Source organism: Passer montanus, unplaced genomic scaffold (genome assembly GCF_014805655.1).
Source record: "Passer montanus isolate IOZ18808 unplaced genomic scaffold, ASM1480565v1 scaffold8, whole genome shotgun sequence".
Taxonomy (NCBI): domain Eukaryota; kingdom Metazoa; phylum Chordata; class Aves; order Passeriformes; family Passeridae; genus Passer; species Passer montanus.
In genome coordinates, this window is record NW_024373256.1 from 7,409,742 (window position 1) to 7,427,437 (window position 17,696).

Consider the following 17,696-nt stretch of genomic DNA (forward strand, 5'->3'; position numbering starts at 1 on the left):
CCATGGAACCATTTTGTGTACCCAGACTGGAAATGATGCATAGGGTGATGCTGGGGATAAACCCCCAACAGGTCTGCAAGTCACAGCTGGCAAAACCACAGCTGTGTAAGTTGCTGTAGTAATGAAGTAATGAAGTAATTTCATCAGGAAATCTTCAGGAAACTGGCAAATATAAAACTCTTCTGATGGGTATTGTAATCTCTGTTTAGACACAGAAAAAATGTGCAGGATTCTCTCAGGATACCACAGGGAATTCCAGAAAAGGAAACATGATGGGTCTGCACCCACTGCCCCACCTGGGCACTGTGGTCCTTGCCTGGGAACAGATGGGTCCATTCCCATCACAAATAATGATTTCTTGATTTAGAAGTCATTTGCCCTGAGTACAGTGCCATTAAGGGCTACCTCTACAACCAGAAATGTACTGAATTAGACTAATTCTACCATAAAGTTCAAAAGAATTACAAAGAGCAAGCCATATAAAAAGCCAGTTTTCAAACAGCAGCTGAGAAGTTTGTTAAGAGGCTACTGCAGATTTCTGCAGTGCTGTGAGCTCAGGGTTCCTCTGGCCACATTCACAAGAGCTGCCACATAAACATTACTTTTTGCCAAGCTGTTTTCTGTGACTCACTGAATTAACCTGGATCTCAGAGACTCTACCCTCAGCAATTAGCAGTGGGGTTTTGTTGCCTGTTGTGCCCCCATTAGAGAATCACAAACCAACTCCTTGCTCAGAGCCGGTGCAATCCCCAAATGGAATTCTGCCACCTCATTTACATCCCATAATTCTGCCCCCGTGACACACCAGAGACCTCTCAAAATGGGCTTTCTCTCTTCATTATTTTCTCAGACGGGCATTGAAGAGCTCTTCAGGAATGAACTTGTACCAAACTTTTTCTTCCCATGAGGACAAGGAGAGCCAGTGACAGGTTTGAACCTTTGAATAAACAGCTCCAGCTCAGAGTAAAGCAAAGCCCTGGCTGTCCCTCATGTCACCCAGACACAGCTGTCCCTGTGCTGTCCTGCCCTCTCAGGGCAGCCAGGATGGGCTGTGCCTCACCCGGCCAGCGTCTGTCCCTGCTTTAGAAGAGAGTTTTACTCTCAGCCCTTTCTCAGGTTCCCTGCACTGCATGAATACTTTTCTAATAAAAATGCAGCCATTTATTCTGTTTTCTATTTAACCAGACTCAGCACGGAGCTAAATTTATAGCTACAAGAAAAACTAGCTGTTGCAGAACAAAGATAGGTAATACATGTGTATATATACATATAGGATCAGCTGTTTATTAATGCCTTTGAATTTTATATCTTTTACTAGGCCTTTTTTCAGGGGTAAAATGATCCCCATTCACATACTGCATATACCACCAGTGCCTGGTAGGAGAGAGGAAGCATGATACACTCATTAAAATTGATTTGGTGGCAGAAGGGTCCTTTTAATTTTCAAGATCCTTAGTTTTTACTACAGAATTACCTTAATTTGCTTTTCTCTTAATTAATGCAGCACACAAAGTGTTGATTTAAGAGTGATTTTTTTACCATTAACGTTTGAAAATGTTGATTTTAAATTTACCCAGTATAAAGCTAAGTGGGAAAATATTGTTCCAAGTGTTAATTAGAGGTAAAGCAAAACCCATGTCAGTTGGGGAGAAGCTTCAGACTTTGCAAGCTTTATTATTATTTCTGTCATAAAAGTGGGCATCACAAAAAAGAAAGAAAAAAGAAAAGACCAAACAAAATCTTCATCTGTTTCTAAACTCCTGGTACTTGTTCATTGTTGTCCCATCCAAAAACCTCAACTTGAAATGGAATAAATGATTCAACATCAAATGAGGTAAATTTCTCAGCCTGAATGGAGATTATTCTTTTGAGACTAAAGCTCAAAATTGTGAACTTTTTAAACTCCCTGGATAGTTAGAATGAAGCTTTTATTTTTGTGTTTGAAAAGAACTTCAGAACCATTCCTCTTCCAACTGAAATGTCTTACCAGGCCCATGAGAAACTCTGTTGTGATGGTACATGGTGTTGTAAACTAATGAATTATTTAACCAGCAGCTTTGATTTGTTATTGGATTTCACTGTGCATATGGGCATTACTCTATTAATTTGAGAACTCTCTCAAATAAAATATTGCCAGTTAAACAAAGTATTTAGGTTGAAAGGCTGCAGCATCACCAGTTAGGTTGTTGTAGATTACTTGGAGCATAAATCTGCACAGTGATGTTGTTGTGCCATCTGTTTTGCATGAGGAATTTTCCTGCACAACATTTCCTCATTGCAACTTTTATAAGCACCAAATGTGGTATGGTAAAGGCCATGCAAGGGGAGGCAAGTAAGTCTCTGCTTGCCTAATGAGATCTTTGGAACTAATGGGCTCAGAGAAGAATGAAATTAGTCACACTGGGTAATCGTGGCTACACAATTCAGAGATGATGACAACATTTAAAACAAAAATAAGAGCTTATTTCTTCACTTCTTAGGGAGGCAAAACTTCTGTTCCCTGGGACACACTGCTGCTGGATGTCTTCTGGAGCAGCCAGTTCCCACACCAGGCTGAGGGTCACCCATGCCAGGCTCAGAGTGACACCCACCTGACGTGGTTGCTGCTCTGCTCTGGGTCCAAGGGCATCCCTTGCAGAGCCTGCACACAGCAGGGCTGGGAGCAGTGACACTAGCTGTTGTAACACGGGACCTTTGCAGTTTTTGCTGTGAGTGATCAAAAGTAGACGTCCTGACCTGGCATTCAGGCTCTTTGCCTTGTTAAAACATGTTCCTTGGTTTTGGGGATCCTTTCCCCCATGATATCTTCACCAGCGCTTCAAATAGTCCCAAGGAAAGCCACACTGAGCTCACTCGTGTCTCAAACGCTGTCACGCTGGCACAGAAAACTTCATGTCTGCCAAAACAGACATGCATTTTTCCATGAAATATCTAACATGGGAATAAAGGGAATACATTATCAGAGGAAGAAAAGGATGCCTTCAAAATAGAACAACCCCTGCTAAAGACTTAGTATTCTTGAGGTCTCCTGTGAGCTGCCCCACTCAAGGAGCAGCAGGTGCAAGTGCTCTGTTCCCTGGGCAGCAGAGAGGTGGCACCTGTGTGAGCCAGACCCAGGGCCTATAAAACCCTCCCTGGGCAGCCAAAGGCCAAGCTTGTGGTGCCCTGAAGAGATGGGGTTTGAGCAGCAGTGCTGGAGCACCTCAAGGATGTGGTGAGTGTGGTTTGGGCTACAAGGGGAGCTGGGGTTTTTCCTTGCTGCTCTCTCACTTGATTCTCTTTTCTTTGCAGGTTGCTGCTCCTGTTTGGGTTTTTGCTGTGCTTAGCCCCTTGTACTGATGGCCTGGGGGACCATGATCTCTTGGGTAATGTGCCCTCTCTGGGCTGGCTGTGGTGGGGAGGTGGGCTTGGGTTTGCTTGGAGCTGCTTCCCCCCTGCCTTGGCACAGGAGGGTCTCTGAAGGGTGCCTGGCTGGGGGCTGCCAGGGTGTGTGCTCCAGGAGGGTTTGCTGCAGCTCATGGTGGCCTTCCCTCTGCAGAGAATGTGACCTGCCACAGGCATGGGATGGAAGTTGAGTTTTCCAGAGAGCTTAGCAACTACTCCTGGCATGTGTGTGTTGTTGGTATGTATTGCTGCTGCCCTGGCCCTTCCTGCTGAAACCTGCCTGCTGCAGAGCTAATCTTCCACATCCCTCCTAGATGAGAGTGGTGAGGAGATGGTGTCCTGTGACCACACTGTGGATTATGAGAGGCTGATGCTCAGTGTCCTGTTTGTCAACTGCACCAGCCTGCAGGTAAAGGCCTCATCATCCTGGGGAGCTGCTGTGGTGCAGTTAGGAGATGTTTAATTTTTTTTCCTGGACAGGAGTGAGTTTAATAGGGGATCCATGGGGAAGTTTTTTCAAGACTTGGGGTACTTATACTTCTGATAACTTAAAACTCTTATAGAAGAACACTTCATGCCAAAACTGAAAAAGAAAACCAAGCCCAAAGCTACTGAAATTTGTTTCAACTATGCATTAAATCTCTCAGCCTGCAATAAATGTTGTGCTCTGCTGTGGAGGACTTGAACTACTTGACAGGTTTTCTTGTAGGGAGGTGGACTAGGTTCAAGAGTTTCAGAGCAGCAATGTATTTAATTGTGTACTGCCAGACAATTAACACCATATGCTGATCATAGCTGTTGGAGTAGAATAGTAAGTGGGATGCCAAAACCAGGTGCTTTACTGGTATCTGTTGCTTTTAAGTATTTCAAATACCACAAGACTCTGTTCTGCTGTTTGTTAGCTTAGGTTTTTTTTAGGCAGCTGTCTGGCACTAAACCTGCTAGTCCTTGGAATTTTCTTCTTGACTTCTGCAGTTATTTTTGTATATTCTGCTCTTCAACCTAACCCTGTGCCCCTCTGCTTTTCTCAAGAGCTCAACCTTTTCCTCTGAGCTTTTAAAAGAAGTCACCTTGTCCTTGCACTGGTACAAACACTTAAACCAGCTCTGGAGTTAGAGTCCAGTCCCAATGGCTTTTAGGTGCCCTCATGCTGTAGTGAGTACTGCATTTTCTCTAATGAATGTCTCTTGTCTGTAGCATGGTCAGCACCAGCTCTGGTTGAAGCTGATGGTGAATGACACAGTGGGAGAAGAGACAAACATCACCTACAGCACTCACTGTGACAGCATTCCTGTAGATGAAGTCACTGCTCCTGTGTTTGCTAGTGCAACAAACTGCACCAAAGACTTCATGGCAGTAAGTAGAGGGGTGGGAGTGCTGTGGTTCCTGCTCTGAGGCTTGCAGAGCAGGGTGGCTGCCTCCTGGAGTTGTGTCTGGGATCTGGGGACAGCTCCAATGAGCTGCAAAGAGGTCTCTTGGCTGCACATTCATTTTGGCTTGGCTGCTGGCTCTTTGGAGAGCTGGTTTGCAAATGGTCATTAATGGTGCACACAGTCTGGCTCAAGCCTTATTGCAGGGGAAGCTGATGCTGGCTGTCTACTTTGGGAAGCTGTAGTGGAGATTTTGCTGTGTGGCTGCTACCCTGCAAGTTCATGCAGCTACCCTGCAAGTTCATGCAGTCTAACTTTCATGATGTGTTTCAGGTTACCTTCCCTGGACTCATTTCAAGTCTCAGTGATGAGCATAAGGTATGTTCCTTCCACCTTGTGAAGGGAGCTGGAGGGGGGGAATGCCTGGGGTTTTGGTATAAGCTGAGCCTGACATCTCCAAGTTTAGGCAGAGACCTCTCTGAACTTGCATCATGTTGGAAAGCTTGGTTCTGCCCTGTCAATATAGGGTTGAATGTGAAGCCTGGGAGGTAGCAGCCCTGCAGAGTGAAAAGTCTAATGCCTTGATGCTTCTGTGCCTTCCTTCCCTAAACGGGGATTTCCTGCTTTGCAGGTTCCAGCAGCTCCAATGTCCTGGAATCTGTCAGTTGATGATGGAACCAGAATACATCAGCTAAGCCTTGGGCAAGCAATGCAGCAAGGCTATAACTTTGTAGTTGATGGCCACAACCTGATCTTTCAGGTGGCCTTTGCTGCCATTGGAGTTGTGTCCTACAAGGTATGTGAATGGAGAATCAGCACTGAGGAGTTACCCAGCCCCTGACAGTGTTGGGCAGCACTGTCTCCCTCCTGTAGACCTGGGGAAAGCATTTTCAGGCCAGAGCTGATGTCAGGCTGATGCAGTGCTGAGCTGAGCTGGTGTGGGCAGAGCTGTTTGGCTTTGCACAACAGTCACTGAACTGCCTGGTGCAAGGATCTGGGAAGGCACAGTGAGTGGGAATCTCCAGAAGCAGAATTGTAGCTATAGCCAGTCCTGGGAACATCTGACTGGCAGTCTCATGATCAGCAGCTGTTTCTAGAAAGGGTGAGGTGGGAAGAAGCTGCTGCTGCAAACCTGAACCTGATGCAGAATGTGGCCCTCTGGGGTTGGTCTTCTGATGGATCAGAGCTGAGCACTGTCTAATAGAGCTCCATCTTCTTTGCCAGCACAATGATAAGGTGCTCTACACTGTGGCACTCAAGCTCATGTATGGCCCTCCTGAGCATGGACTGACTGCAGAGTCAAGAATGCTTTGTGCTCCAGGTAATGCATGGAAAAAAACCAGAACTTGTCCCCCTTTTGCCCCAGGGGAATGGATGTCATATTTATCCACGATGTTGTTGCAGGTCCAGCAATCTGTAATGCAACACACATGACTGTTACCATCCCAGCCTTTCCAGGGATCCTTGTGGATGTGGGTGTAGAGAATAAGACTGTCCCCATGGATCAGCTTCAGGAAAATGGAATCACTCTGGACACACAGAGAGGGATCAGGCTGTATATTAGCAGGGGAGTCCTGAAGTCCAGGGTGAGTTTGCTTCTTGAGTCACAGGTATTGGTGTGATCACACCTCCTTGGTGTTTTGAGGCACAGTAGCTTTGACCTTGACTAAGCATCTGTCAAGTCAGTCATGCCCTATGGCTGGCTAAGGGCAGGTGTGATTAAGATGAATGCAAACTAACTTTGTAGTAGATAGGCATCAGCAAGGAAACTTTCGTTTCCTGGAGTGTTTTGGCAAAAACAGATGGAGGTGAAAATACTCCTCTTGGAGGGGGTAGGTATTTGGCATGCCTGGAGCAATGCAAACGAGCTTCCCCTGTAGCCACTGTGCTCTTCAGGCTTGGCTTATTTGCTAATCAGCTCCAACAGGTGTATGTGTTAAAAAGAGCTCTTGTCACACTGAGACTAACTCTTGTCCTTCAGCTACGTGGGGAGAGCTGCTCAGGACTTCAGTACTACATGTCCTCTTTGAAACTGGCTTTTCACTTCCATGGGGAGACTGTGGCAATGGTGATGCACCCTGAGTGCCCCTGTGAGAAGCACACACCAATAGGTGAGTGTCTGACTCCTGCAGCTCCTCAGCTGTGATCCCTCAGCATGGCTCATTGTTACATTTTGTGTTGGGTTAGTTCATCTCACCAACAGCTCCTGGCAGACAGAGCTGCCACTCACATGACAACTTATGTGAACCTCTGTTACAGCTGCTGTATGCACCCAGGATGGCTACATGGATTTTGAAATCCTTGCTGAGAGTACCACACCACTGCTGGATTTGGATACACTCAGGCTCAGGGATCCTGTGTGCAGGCCAGCCTACAGGTCACCTTTGAATGACAGGGTTCGGTTTCATGTCCCCCTCAATGGCTGTGGGACCAGGCACTGGGTGAGTGTGTGGCCAGGGTTGGTGAGGGTGGAATTCAGGCATTGGCAGTGCCCTCACTAATGCTGTTATTTACCTGCAGTTTGATGGGGAGCAGATTCATTATGAGAATGAGGTGAGAGCATTATGGACAGACCTTCCCCTGGGCAGGATCTCAAGGGACAGTGAACTCAGGTGTGTCTGGAAACCTCTTTAGGCCATCCAGTACTGTATTACCCACACAATACATGACTCACCTGCTCCTTCCCTGTTACAGGTTAACAGTCAGGTGCTCCTTCAGCAATGGTGATGCCTCCCTCACTGTAAAAGTAGACAACCTTTCTCCTCCACCTCCTTCAGTGAATCAAGGCTCCCTCTCCTTAGTTCTTCTAAGCTACCCAGGTAAAGCTGGCTCTGGGCTCAGTTGGCTGGGCAGTATCTGGAGCTTGTGAAGGGGGGAGCATGGATGAGTGAGCTGTCCTGGTATATGGACTTCTGTGCTGGTGTGCTTCCTTCCTGCTCATCCACACTGCTTGAAGCAGATACACCAAATCTGTGGTGCTTGAAGAGAGTTGTTCAACCAGCTGCTGTTGAAGAGCTTGAGACCCACTTTGCACCCAGAGTTAAGTATAAATGCCTTTGTCTCTTGCAGAGGACTCGTACAGGCAGCCCTACCGTGAGGACCAGTATCCCATAGTGAGGTACCTGCGCCAGCCCATCTTCCTGGAAGTTCAGGTCCTGAACCGCAATGACCCCAACCTCCACCTGGTGCTGGATGACTGCTGGGCAACGGCCTCCCAAGAGCCAAGATCATTGCCCCAGTGGAATATTGTTGTGGATGGGTGAGTGCCCCACCACACAAATGAAAACACCTTTTGCAGTGGGTGTGAGGAGTGCCTAATTCTCCCCTGTTCCCTCTTTAGTAAGAGAGCCTTAAGTGTGAGGGCCTTCTAACTGCTGCCCTAGAATGCTGGAATTTGTAGGAAGAAGGTAGCACCTCAACCTTGAACTTTAGTCTGCTGCTTAAAGGAGTCAACACCAACAAGCTAAATCTTCTCTACCCTGATGTTCTGACTTGGTTTTCATTTATTGGCAGCTGTGAGTATGAGCTGGACAGCTACAGGACTGTGTTCCACCCTGTGGGACGTGGTGTCAGCTATGCTAACTATCGCCAAAGGCTGGAAGTGAAGACTTTTGCTTTTGTTTCTGGTGGCAAAGCCCTTCCTGGCCTGGTAGGTGATATTGGACTTGGAGCAGTAGTAGGAGCAGTTGCTGTTTCAAAATGAACATGTCTCATTCCTCTCATTCTTTCCCAGGTGTACTTCCACTGCAGTGTTCTGATCTGCCACCGTTTTCACCCGGACTCCCCATTGTGCATCCCAAGGTGCCCAAGGCCATTGAGAAGCAAGCGAGGTAATGTCTGAGTGGATTTTAGGTTGTACTGAGCCAAGATAACCCACTGCACTGCAGGGTTCAACTGTGCTGTGCTTCTCTTGTAGAAAGTGGGATAGCAGCTGTGAACTCTGCTGTGGTGAGCCTGGGGGGCCCTGTCCTCCTCATGCCAGAAGAGTGGTCTGCAGCCCGAGGTACTGAGCCAGGGTGGTGCTGGGGCTGTTGCTTGGGCTTAGTGAGGATCTGTCTCCACAAACAAACTGCCTTTCCCCTTGCTTTACAGGGAGCACTCTCCTGAGCAAGGAGGCATGGGCTGGCATTGCAATGACTGCTGTTGGTGTTCTCTCTCTGGCCACAATGCTATTTTTGGCTTTTCTTAAATGCCTAAAGAGAAGAGCATACATGGTAAATGTGGTACATTAGTGTGCATTTCCAAATAAACTTGGAGTAGTCACTTGGTGAATTATGCCTCATGTATTCCCTCTCCTGCATCTAGATATGCAAATCAATACTGCTCATCCTCTGAATGCCTCCTTTTTGTAGATTTGTCCTCAACAATGACGATAATACTTAATTTCCTGAGCATCTTTGTTCTGAAACAGACTACTGCTATGTTAAATTCCTGTTGGACTTTGCAGCCAATTTCCTTTCTTGAATTGCTTATCATTGTTCACAATTGTGATTCCATTTAATTGGGTTTTTAAAATTTTGTGTTGTGCCAGTGTCTTCAGGATGAGTAGCTCCTCTAGCTGCTCTTGTAAACACAAGCCCTGCACTGTATCTGGAAACTAAAACCTGGCTTTATTGAAATTATTTAGCAACACACAGAATTTTTGTTAAGATTTTACTATTTTAAAAAAAAACTCCTTTGTCCTTATGGGAATCAGATCATATTGTATCTGGAAACTAAAACCTGGCTTTATTGAAATTATTTAGCAACACACAGAATTTTTAAGATTTTACTATTTAAAAAAAACCTCCTTTGTCCTTATGGGAATCAGACCATTACAAAAGGCCTTTGAAGGAGATATATGGTCAAGCCCCATTTTCTGCATACAGCAGCCTAGAAGGACACCAGAAGAACTGAAGTGGAGCAGACTTCCATCTGCCAGAGCTGGTCTTCTGATGGCTGGAAGTTCCATTGGCTACTTAATAAGGGCAGCAGGGGTGTGTAATTTGGGGTCTCAAACTGGGGGAGGAAAAATGTGAGTACAGCTAAAGCTGTCTTGTCTGCAATACTGCCAGCACTGTCTGTAGCTGTAATGCTGCCCACCTGAGGTGAGGCAGTTTTTCATGCAGTTCTTATTTTGTACATGTTGCCTTGCATAGTCAAGGAAATGAGGCATGAAATATAATTGCATGTGACAGAGTGAGAGTGCTTTGCTGTAGTAGGAGTGTAACAGCCTTAGGTTAAACATTGTGTGGCAACTTTGTGTGAGCAGGGAGAGTGATCATCATGAGTCCAGCTCTGAGTGTGCAGGGTTTCAGATTAAGTCAGTGGCCAGACCCGGACACTTTGCATAAACAACACAGGCTGTGGTCTTGTCTGCCACAGCCCCTCCTTCACTCAGGCATTTTTAGTGAGCTGTTATTAATGCAATAGACTTCAGGCTGCATTTTCTAAATATTAATCAGTATTGCATGCAAAGAGTATGGAGCAGAGACCATGGTTCGTATATGCTAGTATTTAATAAAAATTATAATATAAACATAATGAGTCTATGAATCTCACATTGGAGCCACTTAATTACAAGTCAGTTACTGTCATTGGACTGATAGAAGCTAGGGTTGAAAGGATTACTTAAGCTACTGTCCAGCAAAAAACCTGCTATACTAAAGTCTTGTTGACTTAGTACTTGGCTGGAATATGAAGTATTTCTGCAAAAGCCAGATGAGTGGTCCTTGATGAAGAGGGTTTATGTACTTAACTGTATGTTGTATTTAACTGTATGGGCTGTTTGGCTCTTCTGACCCAAATAGAGCAGATCTTAATACTCCTTCTCTCCATTCTTGTTCTGAACTGTGGGGAAAAGATCTTTGTGTGCACAGGTAGAGAAGTTTCCTTGTTTGTTATTGGAGTTTGAACCTTTGCTATAAGATGGATGGTTAGAGTTTACTAAATAATGTTACGGTGACATGTAAACATGCTAGTTAAAATCCCAATAAGCTAAAATATTTCTTGCATATCTTACATATATGAATCTGCAGACTTGCACTAATGAAGGTGTTTTAAATAACTTGGGTACTTTCAGTATGAGAAGCAGTGAAAGCTTTACTTTTGCTCTTTAATTTCTGTGTTTTGTACTCTTTACTGTCTGAGGAGGTGAGACAACAAGCTTGCACATTATGACAGCCATCTAGGTCAAAGAGAAGGTAGTTCTTGCCTGGTTTTGCCTGGTTTCTGCCCCTATGTGAGAAGAGATCTGTCCCTGGTTTCTGGGAGGGTTAACTATACTTCTCTCAGGGTATTTGAATCAAGGAAAACACAGGATTGTGTTCTTTATTTTGTACATGATTTACCCTAGAGCTCAGCTACATGCATTCTTTCCCTCTTTCTCTGTGTGCTGTTGCCCCTCTGCTCCCTGTTCAAGTGTGTTATCTGGAAAGTCTAAGCTCATCTTACAAGCAAAGAAGATTCCTTTCCTGCATTCAGGCAGAGGTCCCTCTCTTCTGACACAGGGTGAAGTGGGGATGATGGTGCTGCAGCAGAAGGCAGAAAAATGACTCGGGGAACCTGCTGCAGGTGGAGCCAGCATTGACCATGCAGCCTGAGCTCAAGCAGCTGCTTTAGGAGCCATACCACAGCTGGCTGCTCCAAATCTCCTTAGCTGTGGGATATTTGGGGTCCCCCAGGCTGTAAGGCCACCAGAGTGGGTGCCTCTTAAGGCATGTGTATGCCCAAAGTAAGGGGCAATGAGCCAGATTGGAGAGCTGAGTAGGCTGAGGAGCTGGTTGGGAATGGGGCCATGGGGTGGGAGTCTCCTGCCAGATTCTTGTGGGGTTGGTGGTGTTCTGCAGAAAGCTGAGAGCAACTGGTAAAAGGGGACTTGGCATGATCTCCCTAGCCTGTCTTGCTAGGTGGGAGTCTCCTGCCAGATTCTTGTGGGGTTGGTGGTGTTCTGTAGAAAGCTGAGAGCAACTGAGAAAAAAGCGACTTGGCATGATCTCCCCAGCCTGTCTTGCTGAGGCCTTCTTATCTCTACTGCAGTCTTTAATAATTCAAAGAAGAAAACAACCTCTGCCCTTCTTTTAAGGGATGCCTTACTGTCTCCAGTAAAACACCTACTCTATGCTGACCTAGTTTTTTATTCAGCATCTCTCATTTGAAAGCCTTACTGTGGTGATGGCACTGCAGAAAAAGCAGCTCTTGGTGCAAGGACAGAGTGAGAAGCCTTGAAATAACAGGCTGAGAAGCATGCAGAGGTCAGGGCAGCAGGAGCAGAACTGTTCCAAGTTTAGCTGCAGGTAACTGAGCATTCACAGTTTTAGTTACTGCTAAGTGCTGATGACAGAATGAATTATATAATGAAAAATGCATTTAAAATGCAGAGGAAAATGGTTCATGTTGGGTCAGACTCTGAGTGGGACTGGATTAACTTATTTTAGTGTCTGCTGATTTTATTAAGTAATACCTCTTCCCTTCAGAAGATGAGGGCATAAAGGAAAAGGAGGGGAAAGTATTCAGCTGTGCATTCATGTATGAGCTGCGCTGTAAACATTTTGGGTGTTGTAACTTCAGGCCAGGTGTAAGGGCTTTATTGCTCTGTCTTTGGAGGTGCCTCCTGGAAAGCTCTTGCAGGCAGCCTTGCCTGAGGGCAGGCTGGTTCTGTGGCTTTGTACTGTTTGCTGAATTAATGTGCCATTAAAAGAAAGGGCTTCTGGAAATCTTCTGGGGATTATTTCACTCTACAGCTGAAGTGTGGGGCCAGCTTAGCCTAAGAGCTGAAACTATTACCACCACTACTGTGTGAAGCACATTACACCTCAGGTAGGCTCTGTGCCCATGTTTTAGTCAAGCAGCAGGTTTGTTCATGCAAAACTAAATGGAACTAAATTAGACCTTAGACATCTGCATTTCCTTTACAGACACGAGAAGGGGAGTAATCTGCAGTTTGTGGCTCAGCAATGTTGGCCATATAAAATACTTTATTCGAGGAGAAAATCTCAGCTCCAAATGTAGCCTTCCTAAAACAAGATGTGAAAAATTTGTTTGTAGTGTAGCATAAAATAGACTAATAAGACAATCTGGTTAAACAAACAGCACTTTATTAAACTAAAATAGTTACTTTATGCTTAAAAATATAATAACATTTGCAAAAATGAAAAAAGTTTAAATAACATACACAAAGCTACAACTGAGAAGCAAACCAGGCAATTTAAATACCTAAACAAGACTTAAGCATACCCCTGATATGATGAGGCAATGAGAATAAGTAAAACATCCCTTTGGAATAACACAACATCTAAAGGGAGGAAAAAAGCTTAGACCATGACATAAGACAAACCCAGTTTTCTCTTTATAATGAACATAAAGCATTGGCCTGGTGTACTGATAGTATTTTAACTAAGGTTGTTAAGGCTTACAAACACTTTTCCACATTCAAAATGTGTTTCTACTGTTCTGAACTGTGATACTTCTGTATGTATCAGAATGACCACTGCTATGTACTAAAGAGTACATTCAGAACTTCAGTATCTGAGAAATCAAATATCTCCCTCCCCTTTCTATCCACCTACTTGCCATTGACTTAACAGTACCATTACTGCATCCCTTTACCAAACTGTGGAACATTCCATCATGCACATACTCTTACCACTGCACTGCTACTTCTTGGTTATTAAGATCCCGTTTACAGTGCCAGTGTAAGATGTGTATTCATTTTTCTCAGTTTCCAGAAGTACACAATGATTGAATGCTTAATGAGTAAACAATTACATAGCAAAGGCTGGGCTTGTACAGCTAAGTGCCTATGAAATGGGGAGAAACCTTCTTATTCACTCTTTCCAGTATTGGCAGAAAGGTCCAAGCCAGGCTGCTTCTGTGGTAAACTTCCATTAACATCTTGCTTCCTTATCTGACCTCTGTGTACATGAGAAAAGAATGGTTTTAGTGTCTGTTCTTAAGATTATCTTTTAACCTTTTGCTCAGAAAAGCTGAGCAATGTGAGCTGTCCCAGACAGGTTTATATCTGCTGCTGGGCTAAGCTTCTCTCAAATGACAGAGGAATGCAAAAATGATAATATCTGTTTTATCATCAAAGCTGTAGCTCAACAGGGCTGGTGTGTAGGATTGAGCATTTGCATATGCTATGGAAAATAGAAGTCTTCTGGAACTGGTGGGCAGTGCTGTGGCTGTGACAGCATGCCCTGAAATTGGGCTTTGCACCATGGTTTTGTCACTCTGCTGCCATCTCAGGCAGCTTTCTGTCCTCAAGAGCTCTGCAAACACAGCTGTGCTGAAGGAGCAAACTGAGGAAGCCTAGAAGAGAGCAGCTGTGATTACTCTTCTTGCTCTTCCCTAGGGCAGAGTGATTACTGAGGTTCTTTCCCTGGCAGGTATTTGAGGGGCCACAGGTGGCACTCCAGCACAGCCTGCTGCTGCCTCCTGCTCTCAGCTGCCTGGCTGAGGCAATGCTGACTGAAACAGGCAACCAAGCCCAAATCCTGACAGGCAATTCCCTAGGGCAGAGTGATTACTGAGGTTCTTTCCCTGGCAGGTATTTGAGGGGCCACAGGTGGCACTCCAGCACAGCCTGCTGCTGCCTCCTGCTCTCAGCTGCCTGGCTGAGGCAACCAAGCCCAAATCCTGACAGGCACAACTGGAAACTTACACAGTGCAGTATCCTACACAACCTGTTATTTTTATTTTGACCATACTGTCCTTTTTAAGTATGCTTAAGGTATGCTCCTCTGCCTATTATTTTGACCATACTGTCCTTTTTAAGTACTCCTCTGCCTGTCCCAAATCTACAATGAATTTTGTTCCCTTACTCTACAAATGCAGGTAAAGAGAGATAGCTGGGTCATCATGAAGGAAAAACTGCAAAAGGCTCCACTCTTACACAAAATTCTACTTGGCAGTAGGTTTTAATGATGTTTAAAGCCACATACTAGAGAGAGATAAAGATGTATTTTACTGCCTGGTGTCATGTTGTGTTAGCACACTTAAAGACCATTTGTGTTTCCTCTGTCCCAAAAAGGAAAAAGCATGAATTAATGCTCATTAGAATACCTATCAATGACCAGACAGCTGTATGCTGCATTTTAAGCCATGAGGGTAGCCCAAGATTCAAAGCATTCAAGAAACATTGGTAAACTAAGCAACAGTGGCTCATTTAGGAAAAACATGGGCCAATAAAAGCAATAGCACAGTTGCAGAGTTTAAAATCCATGGATCAAGACATCCCTACTCACCTTGATGCACACCAGTAGTTGACCAGAGTTGAAAGTGCAATGTAGGAAACACTCAGCACTCCAGAAACTCCCAGGGACAGGGCTCCCAGGCCACAGAGCACACACAGGAGGGCTATGCCCCCTATGGCTATGACAACACCTAAAAAAACACCACTCTGTTACTTAAACAAGTCCATGTACAAATAGAAGAGCTGACTTTCTGCTATAACCTGAATTTCAAACAATTTGGGAAAACCATCTTCCTCACTCATCTGGCTAGCCTCCATAAAAGATATGCATGCTCAAGATAACTGGTTTAGGCATATCCTGCTGGCTGAGATTAGAAAGGAAAATAGGATTTCCCCTGTATACACTACACTTAATTAGATTACTATTCTTGTATTAAGAGTTTTACTGCTGCTGAGACCTGAGGACTACCCACAGAAATCCTCAATTGCTAGGACTCAGGCCTCCAGAAGGAAAAATTAAAAAGGAAAAAGATACCATGCCTTAAAAGGGAATAGGTAAGTACATCCATGCATGTATTGAGACCTGAGGACTACCCACAGAAATCCTCAATTGCTAGGACTCAGGCCTCCAGAAGGAAAAATTAAACAGGAAAAAGATACCATGCTTTAAAAGGTAAGTACATCCATGCATGCAGACAGTACCTTCCATGACTATCACACCAATACAGGCCATTACAGCTGTTGTAACAACAAAAACCAGGAAAAATCCAACAGGAATAGCTGACACTGCAATAAACATCAGGAGTGATAAGGCAACAAAAGGATGGTCATCTAAATATTGGCCAACACGAGAATTCATAAAGGCAACAACCTGCAGATGAAAGAAAAAAGGTTTAGTTTTTTTTTAAATCTCTTGTCACAGATATCTTTCACAGTTCAATCCTACTGTACTGAACCACAGGTAGGACAGATCTTTTGTCAGTCTGCAGCTGGATCAGGGATCACCTCTTGCTTCGGTTTCAAAAGCAAGGGCTCTTGCCACCAATTTAGAAAACTTCAGGGCAAATATAATCCTACCAACAACAGACAAGTTTTTCTTGGATTTCCCAGTTCTATTCTTGCACAAATTATAAAAAGCAACAAACCCACAAAAAAGCAACCAATCTGAAAACAAGTAAAAAAGAAATCAGTCTAGCTGTAGCTTTTACTGAGGTCTTGGCAACCATTATTTTGAACTAGAGACCTCTCTTTGTTAATTTTAAAAACCTGCAATATTTAAAAATGCTCAACTTTTCTTTTATCCATGGCTTAGTAATACCTGCAACCTGCTCACTTATTGAATCTAAATACAGTGCAGGCATATCTGTATCAGAAAGCTAAGTATTAGCAATGTTAAGTATTTAACAATATTACTGGTAAAAAATCTTTTCACAGAAGGAGTAATTTTACTGTAAACTTTCCCTTCCCTTGAGGAAACACATATTGTAGTTTTAGTTCTCTTTATAGCAGTGCAACCATTTCACTAAAATGCCACTACTATCTCAAAGGGTTATGCCAGTAAAACACAAAAATACAGAACAGGCTTCCTTCCTTCTTGACTGAAGGTGTGGGAGGACAGGCCTTCCCACAGGCCTCACAGTGTTCACTTAAAAAATAGGGAGTGCATTTAAATAAATCAGGGTGTGATATTCTGATGGTGACAAAAGGAATAGCTTTATAAACATATAAAATTGCAATCCAGACCCACATTTGCGTTGCTGTGGATGGTCTGCACCACGGAGTGCCATTGCTTCTGTAGTTCCTGCATTTCTTTAGACATGTTGTTAATCCTCAGCCACAACCTCTTCTGAACAGCCAGTTCTCACTCTGCCATGCAATTTCCCTTAAAATTAACGTACAATTAGTAACGGTCTCATACAGATGCTTTTTGAAAACACAATATTTCCTCTGTATAAAGAGAGAATGCAGGTTTCAGCTAAAATGATCCACAGTCTAAAACATCACTTTCACAAAAGCACATCTAATGCAGAGGGCTTGTCCCTGCAAGCTCTTCTGAAACTCCCAAAGCCAAGTAGCAAGATACAGGTGACTCTTACCTTCTTGCTTTATAACATTAACCCCATGCTTACCTGTCAGGGTATTCACTTACCAGTAAAATATCACTTCTAACCACCTGCATGGACAATTTGTTGCTAGGGGCTCTGGAAACCAGTAACACACTAATGACACTTATTTCTGTGAGTATCCTTGTGCTCAGCAACAAGAGCATACCCCACACAGCTTCAAAACTCAGTGTATTATGGCAAAATGCTTCCAGATGCTCTGAACATATCGAATCGTGGCACTTTCAGGGCAACCTTAGCTCAGTAATCTCCCTGAAAATTTCCAGCTGTTGTTGCAGGGGGACCCATACAAGGGGCAGGTTAGAGGATGCATTTTCCTGTTTGCCACCCCGCTCAGCCAGGCCGCCGGTGTCCCTGCCGTGCCCCCGCACACACAGGGGCCCTCCTGGGCACTGTCACACACAGCGCCGAGCCCCGGTGCGGCAGCGCCGGGCAGGAGCTGCCCGCGGGGCGCGCCCGAGCCCGGGCGTTACCTCCGCTACGCCCGCGGCCTGCACCGGGCACCGCGGCAGGCACAGCAATCACCCCCAGTCACCGCTCAGCCACCCCCACGAACCAGCGCCCCGGGCGGACAGCGGGTCCCCGGCGTGTGTCCCCCGGAGGTAAGGGAGGACACGGCCGCGCTGCCGGGCCGCGGCCCTCCCGCCG

General features: G+C 44.9%; 3 protein-coding genes across 4 annotated transcripts in view; 2 read left to right on the top strand and 1 right to left on the bottom strand.

The window, feature by feature from the left end:
- Positions 1-3,157: 3,157 nt before the first annotated feature.
- On the top strand, positions 3,158-9,026 carry ZP2 (zona pellucida glycoprotein 2). The gene is made up of 18 exons (XM_039732247.1): positions 3,158-3,214; positions 3,292-3,365; positions 3,539-3,622; positions 3,699-3,793; positions 4,582-4,740; positions 5,088-5,132; positions 5,386-5,550; positions 5,979-6,075; positions 6,159-6,340; positions 6,736-6,865; positions 7,014-7,195; positions 7,275-7,366; positions 7,449-7,573; positions 7,824-8,013; positions 8,268-8,403; positions 8,488-8,584; positions 8,671-8,757; positions 8,847-9,026. Exons 1-18 carry the CDS (start codon positions 3,174-3,176, stop codon positions 8,984-8,986), a joined length of 2,121 nt encoding a protein of 706 aa, XP_039588181.1. The 5' UTR covers positions 3,158-3,173; the 3' UTR covers positions 8,987-9,026.
- A 3,781-nt stretch (positions 9,027-12,807) lies between these two features.
- TMEM159 (transmembrane protein 159) overlaps positions 12,808-17,696 on the bottom strand; it is a 6,032-nt gene continuing 1,143 nt past the window's right edge. Inside the window, exons 1-5 of one of the 2 annotated variants that reach the window (XM_039731632.1) lie at positions 17,605-17,683; positions 16,673-16,807; positions 15,628-15,796; positions 14,978-15,116; positions 12,808-13,645 (exon numbers count right to left, since the gene is read on the bottom strand). In XM_039731632.1, coding sequence (XP_039587566.1) covers positions 13,555-13,645; positions 14,978-15,116; positions 15,628-15,796; positions 16,673-16,744 — 471 coding nt within the window. In that variant the 5' untranslated portion in view covers positions 16,745-16,807; positions 17,605-17,683 and the 3' untranslated portion in view covers positions 12,808-13,554. Of the gene's footprint in view, positions 13,646-14,977; positions 15,117-15,627; positions 15,797-16,672; positions 16,808-17,604; positions 17,684-17,696 lie in introns of those variants that run through there. The other variant, XM_039731631.1, reaches the window with a different exon arrangement.
- DNAH3 (dynein axonemal heavy chain 3) overlaps positions 16,819-17,696 on the top strand; it is a 60,046-nt gene continuing 59,168 nt past the window's right edge. The window contains exon 1 of the mRNA XM_039731865.1: positions 16,819-17,650. Within this exon, the coding sequence (XP_039587799.1) occupies positions 17,103-17,650 (548 nt within the window). The 5' untranslated portion in view covers positions 16,819-17,102. The remainder of the gene's footprint in view (positions 17,651-17,696) is intronic.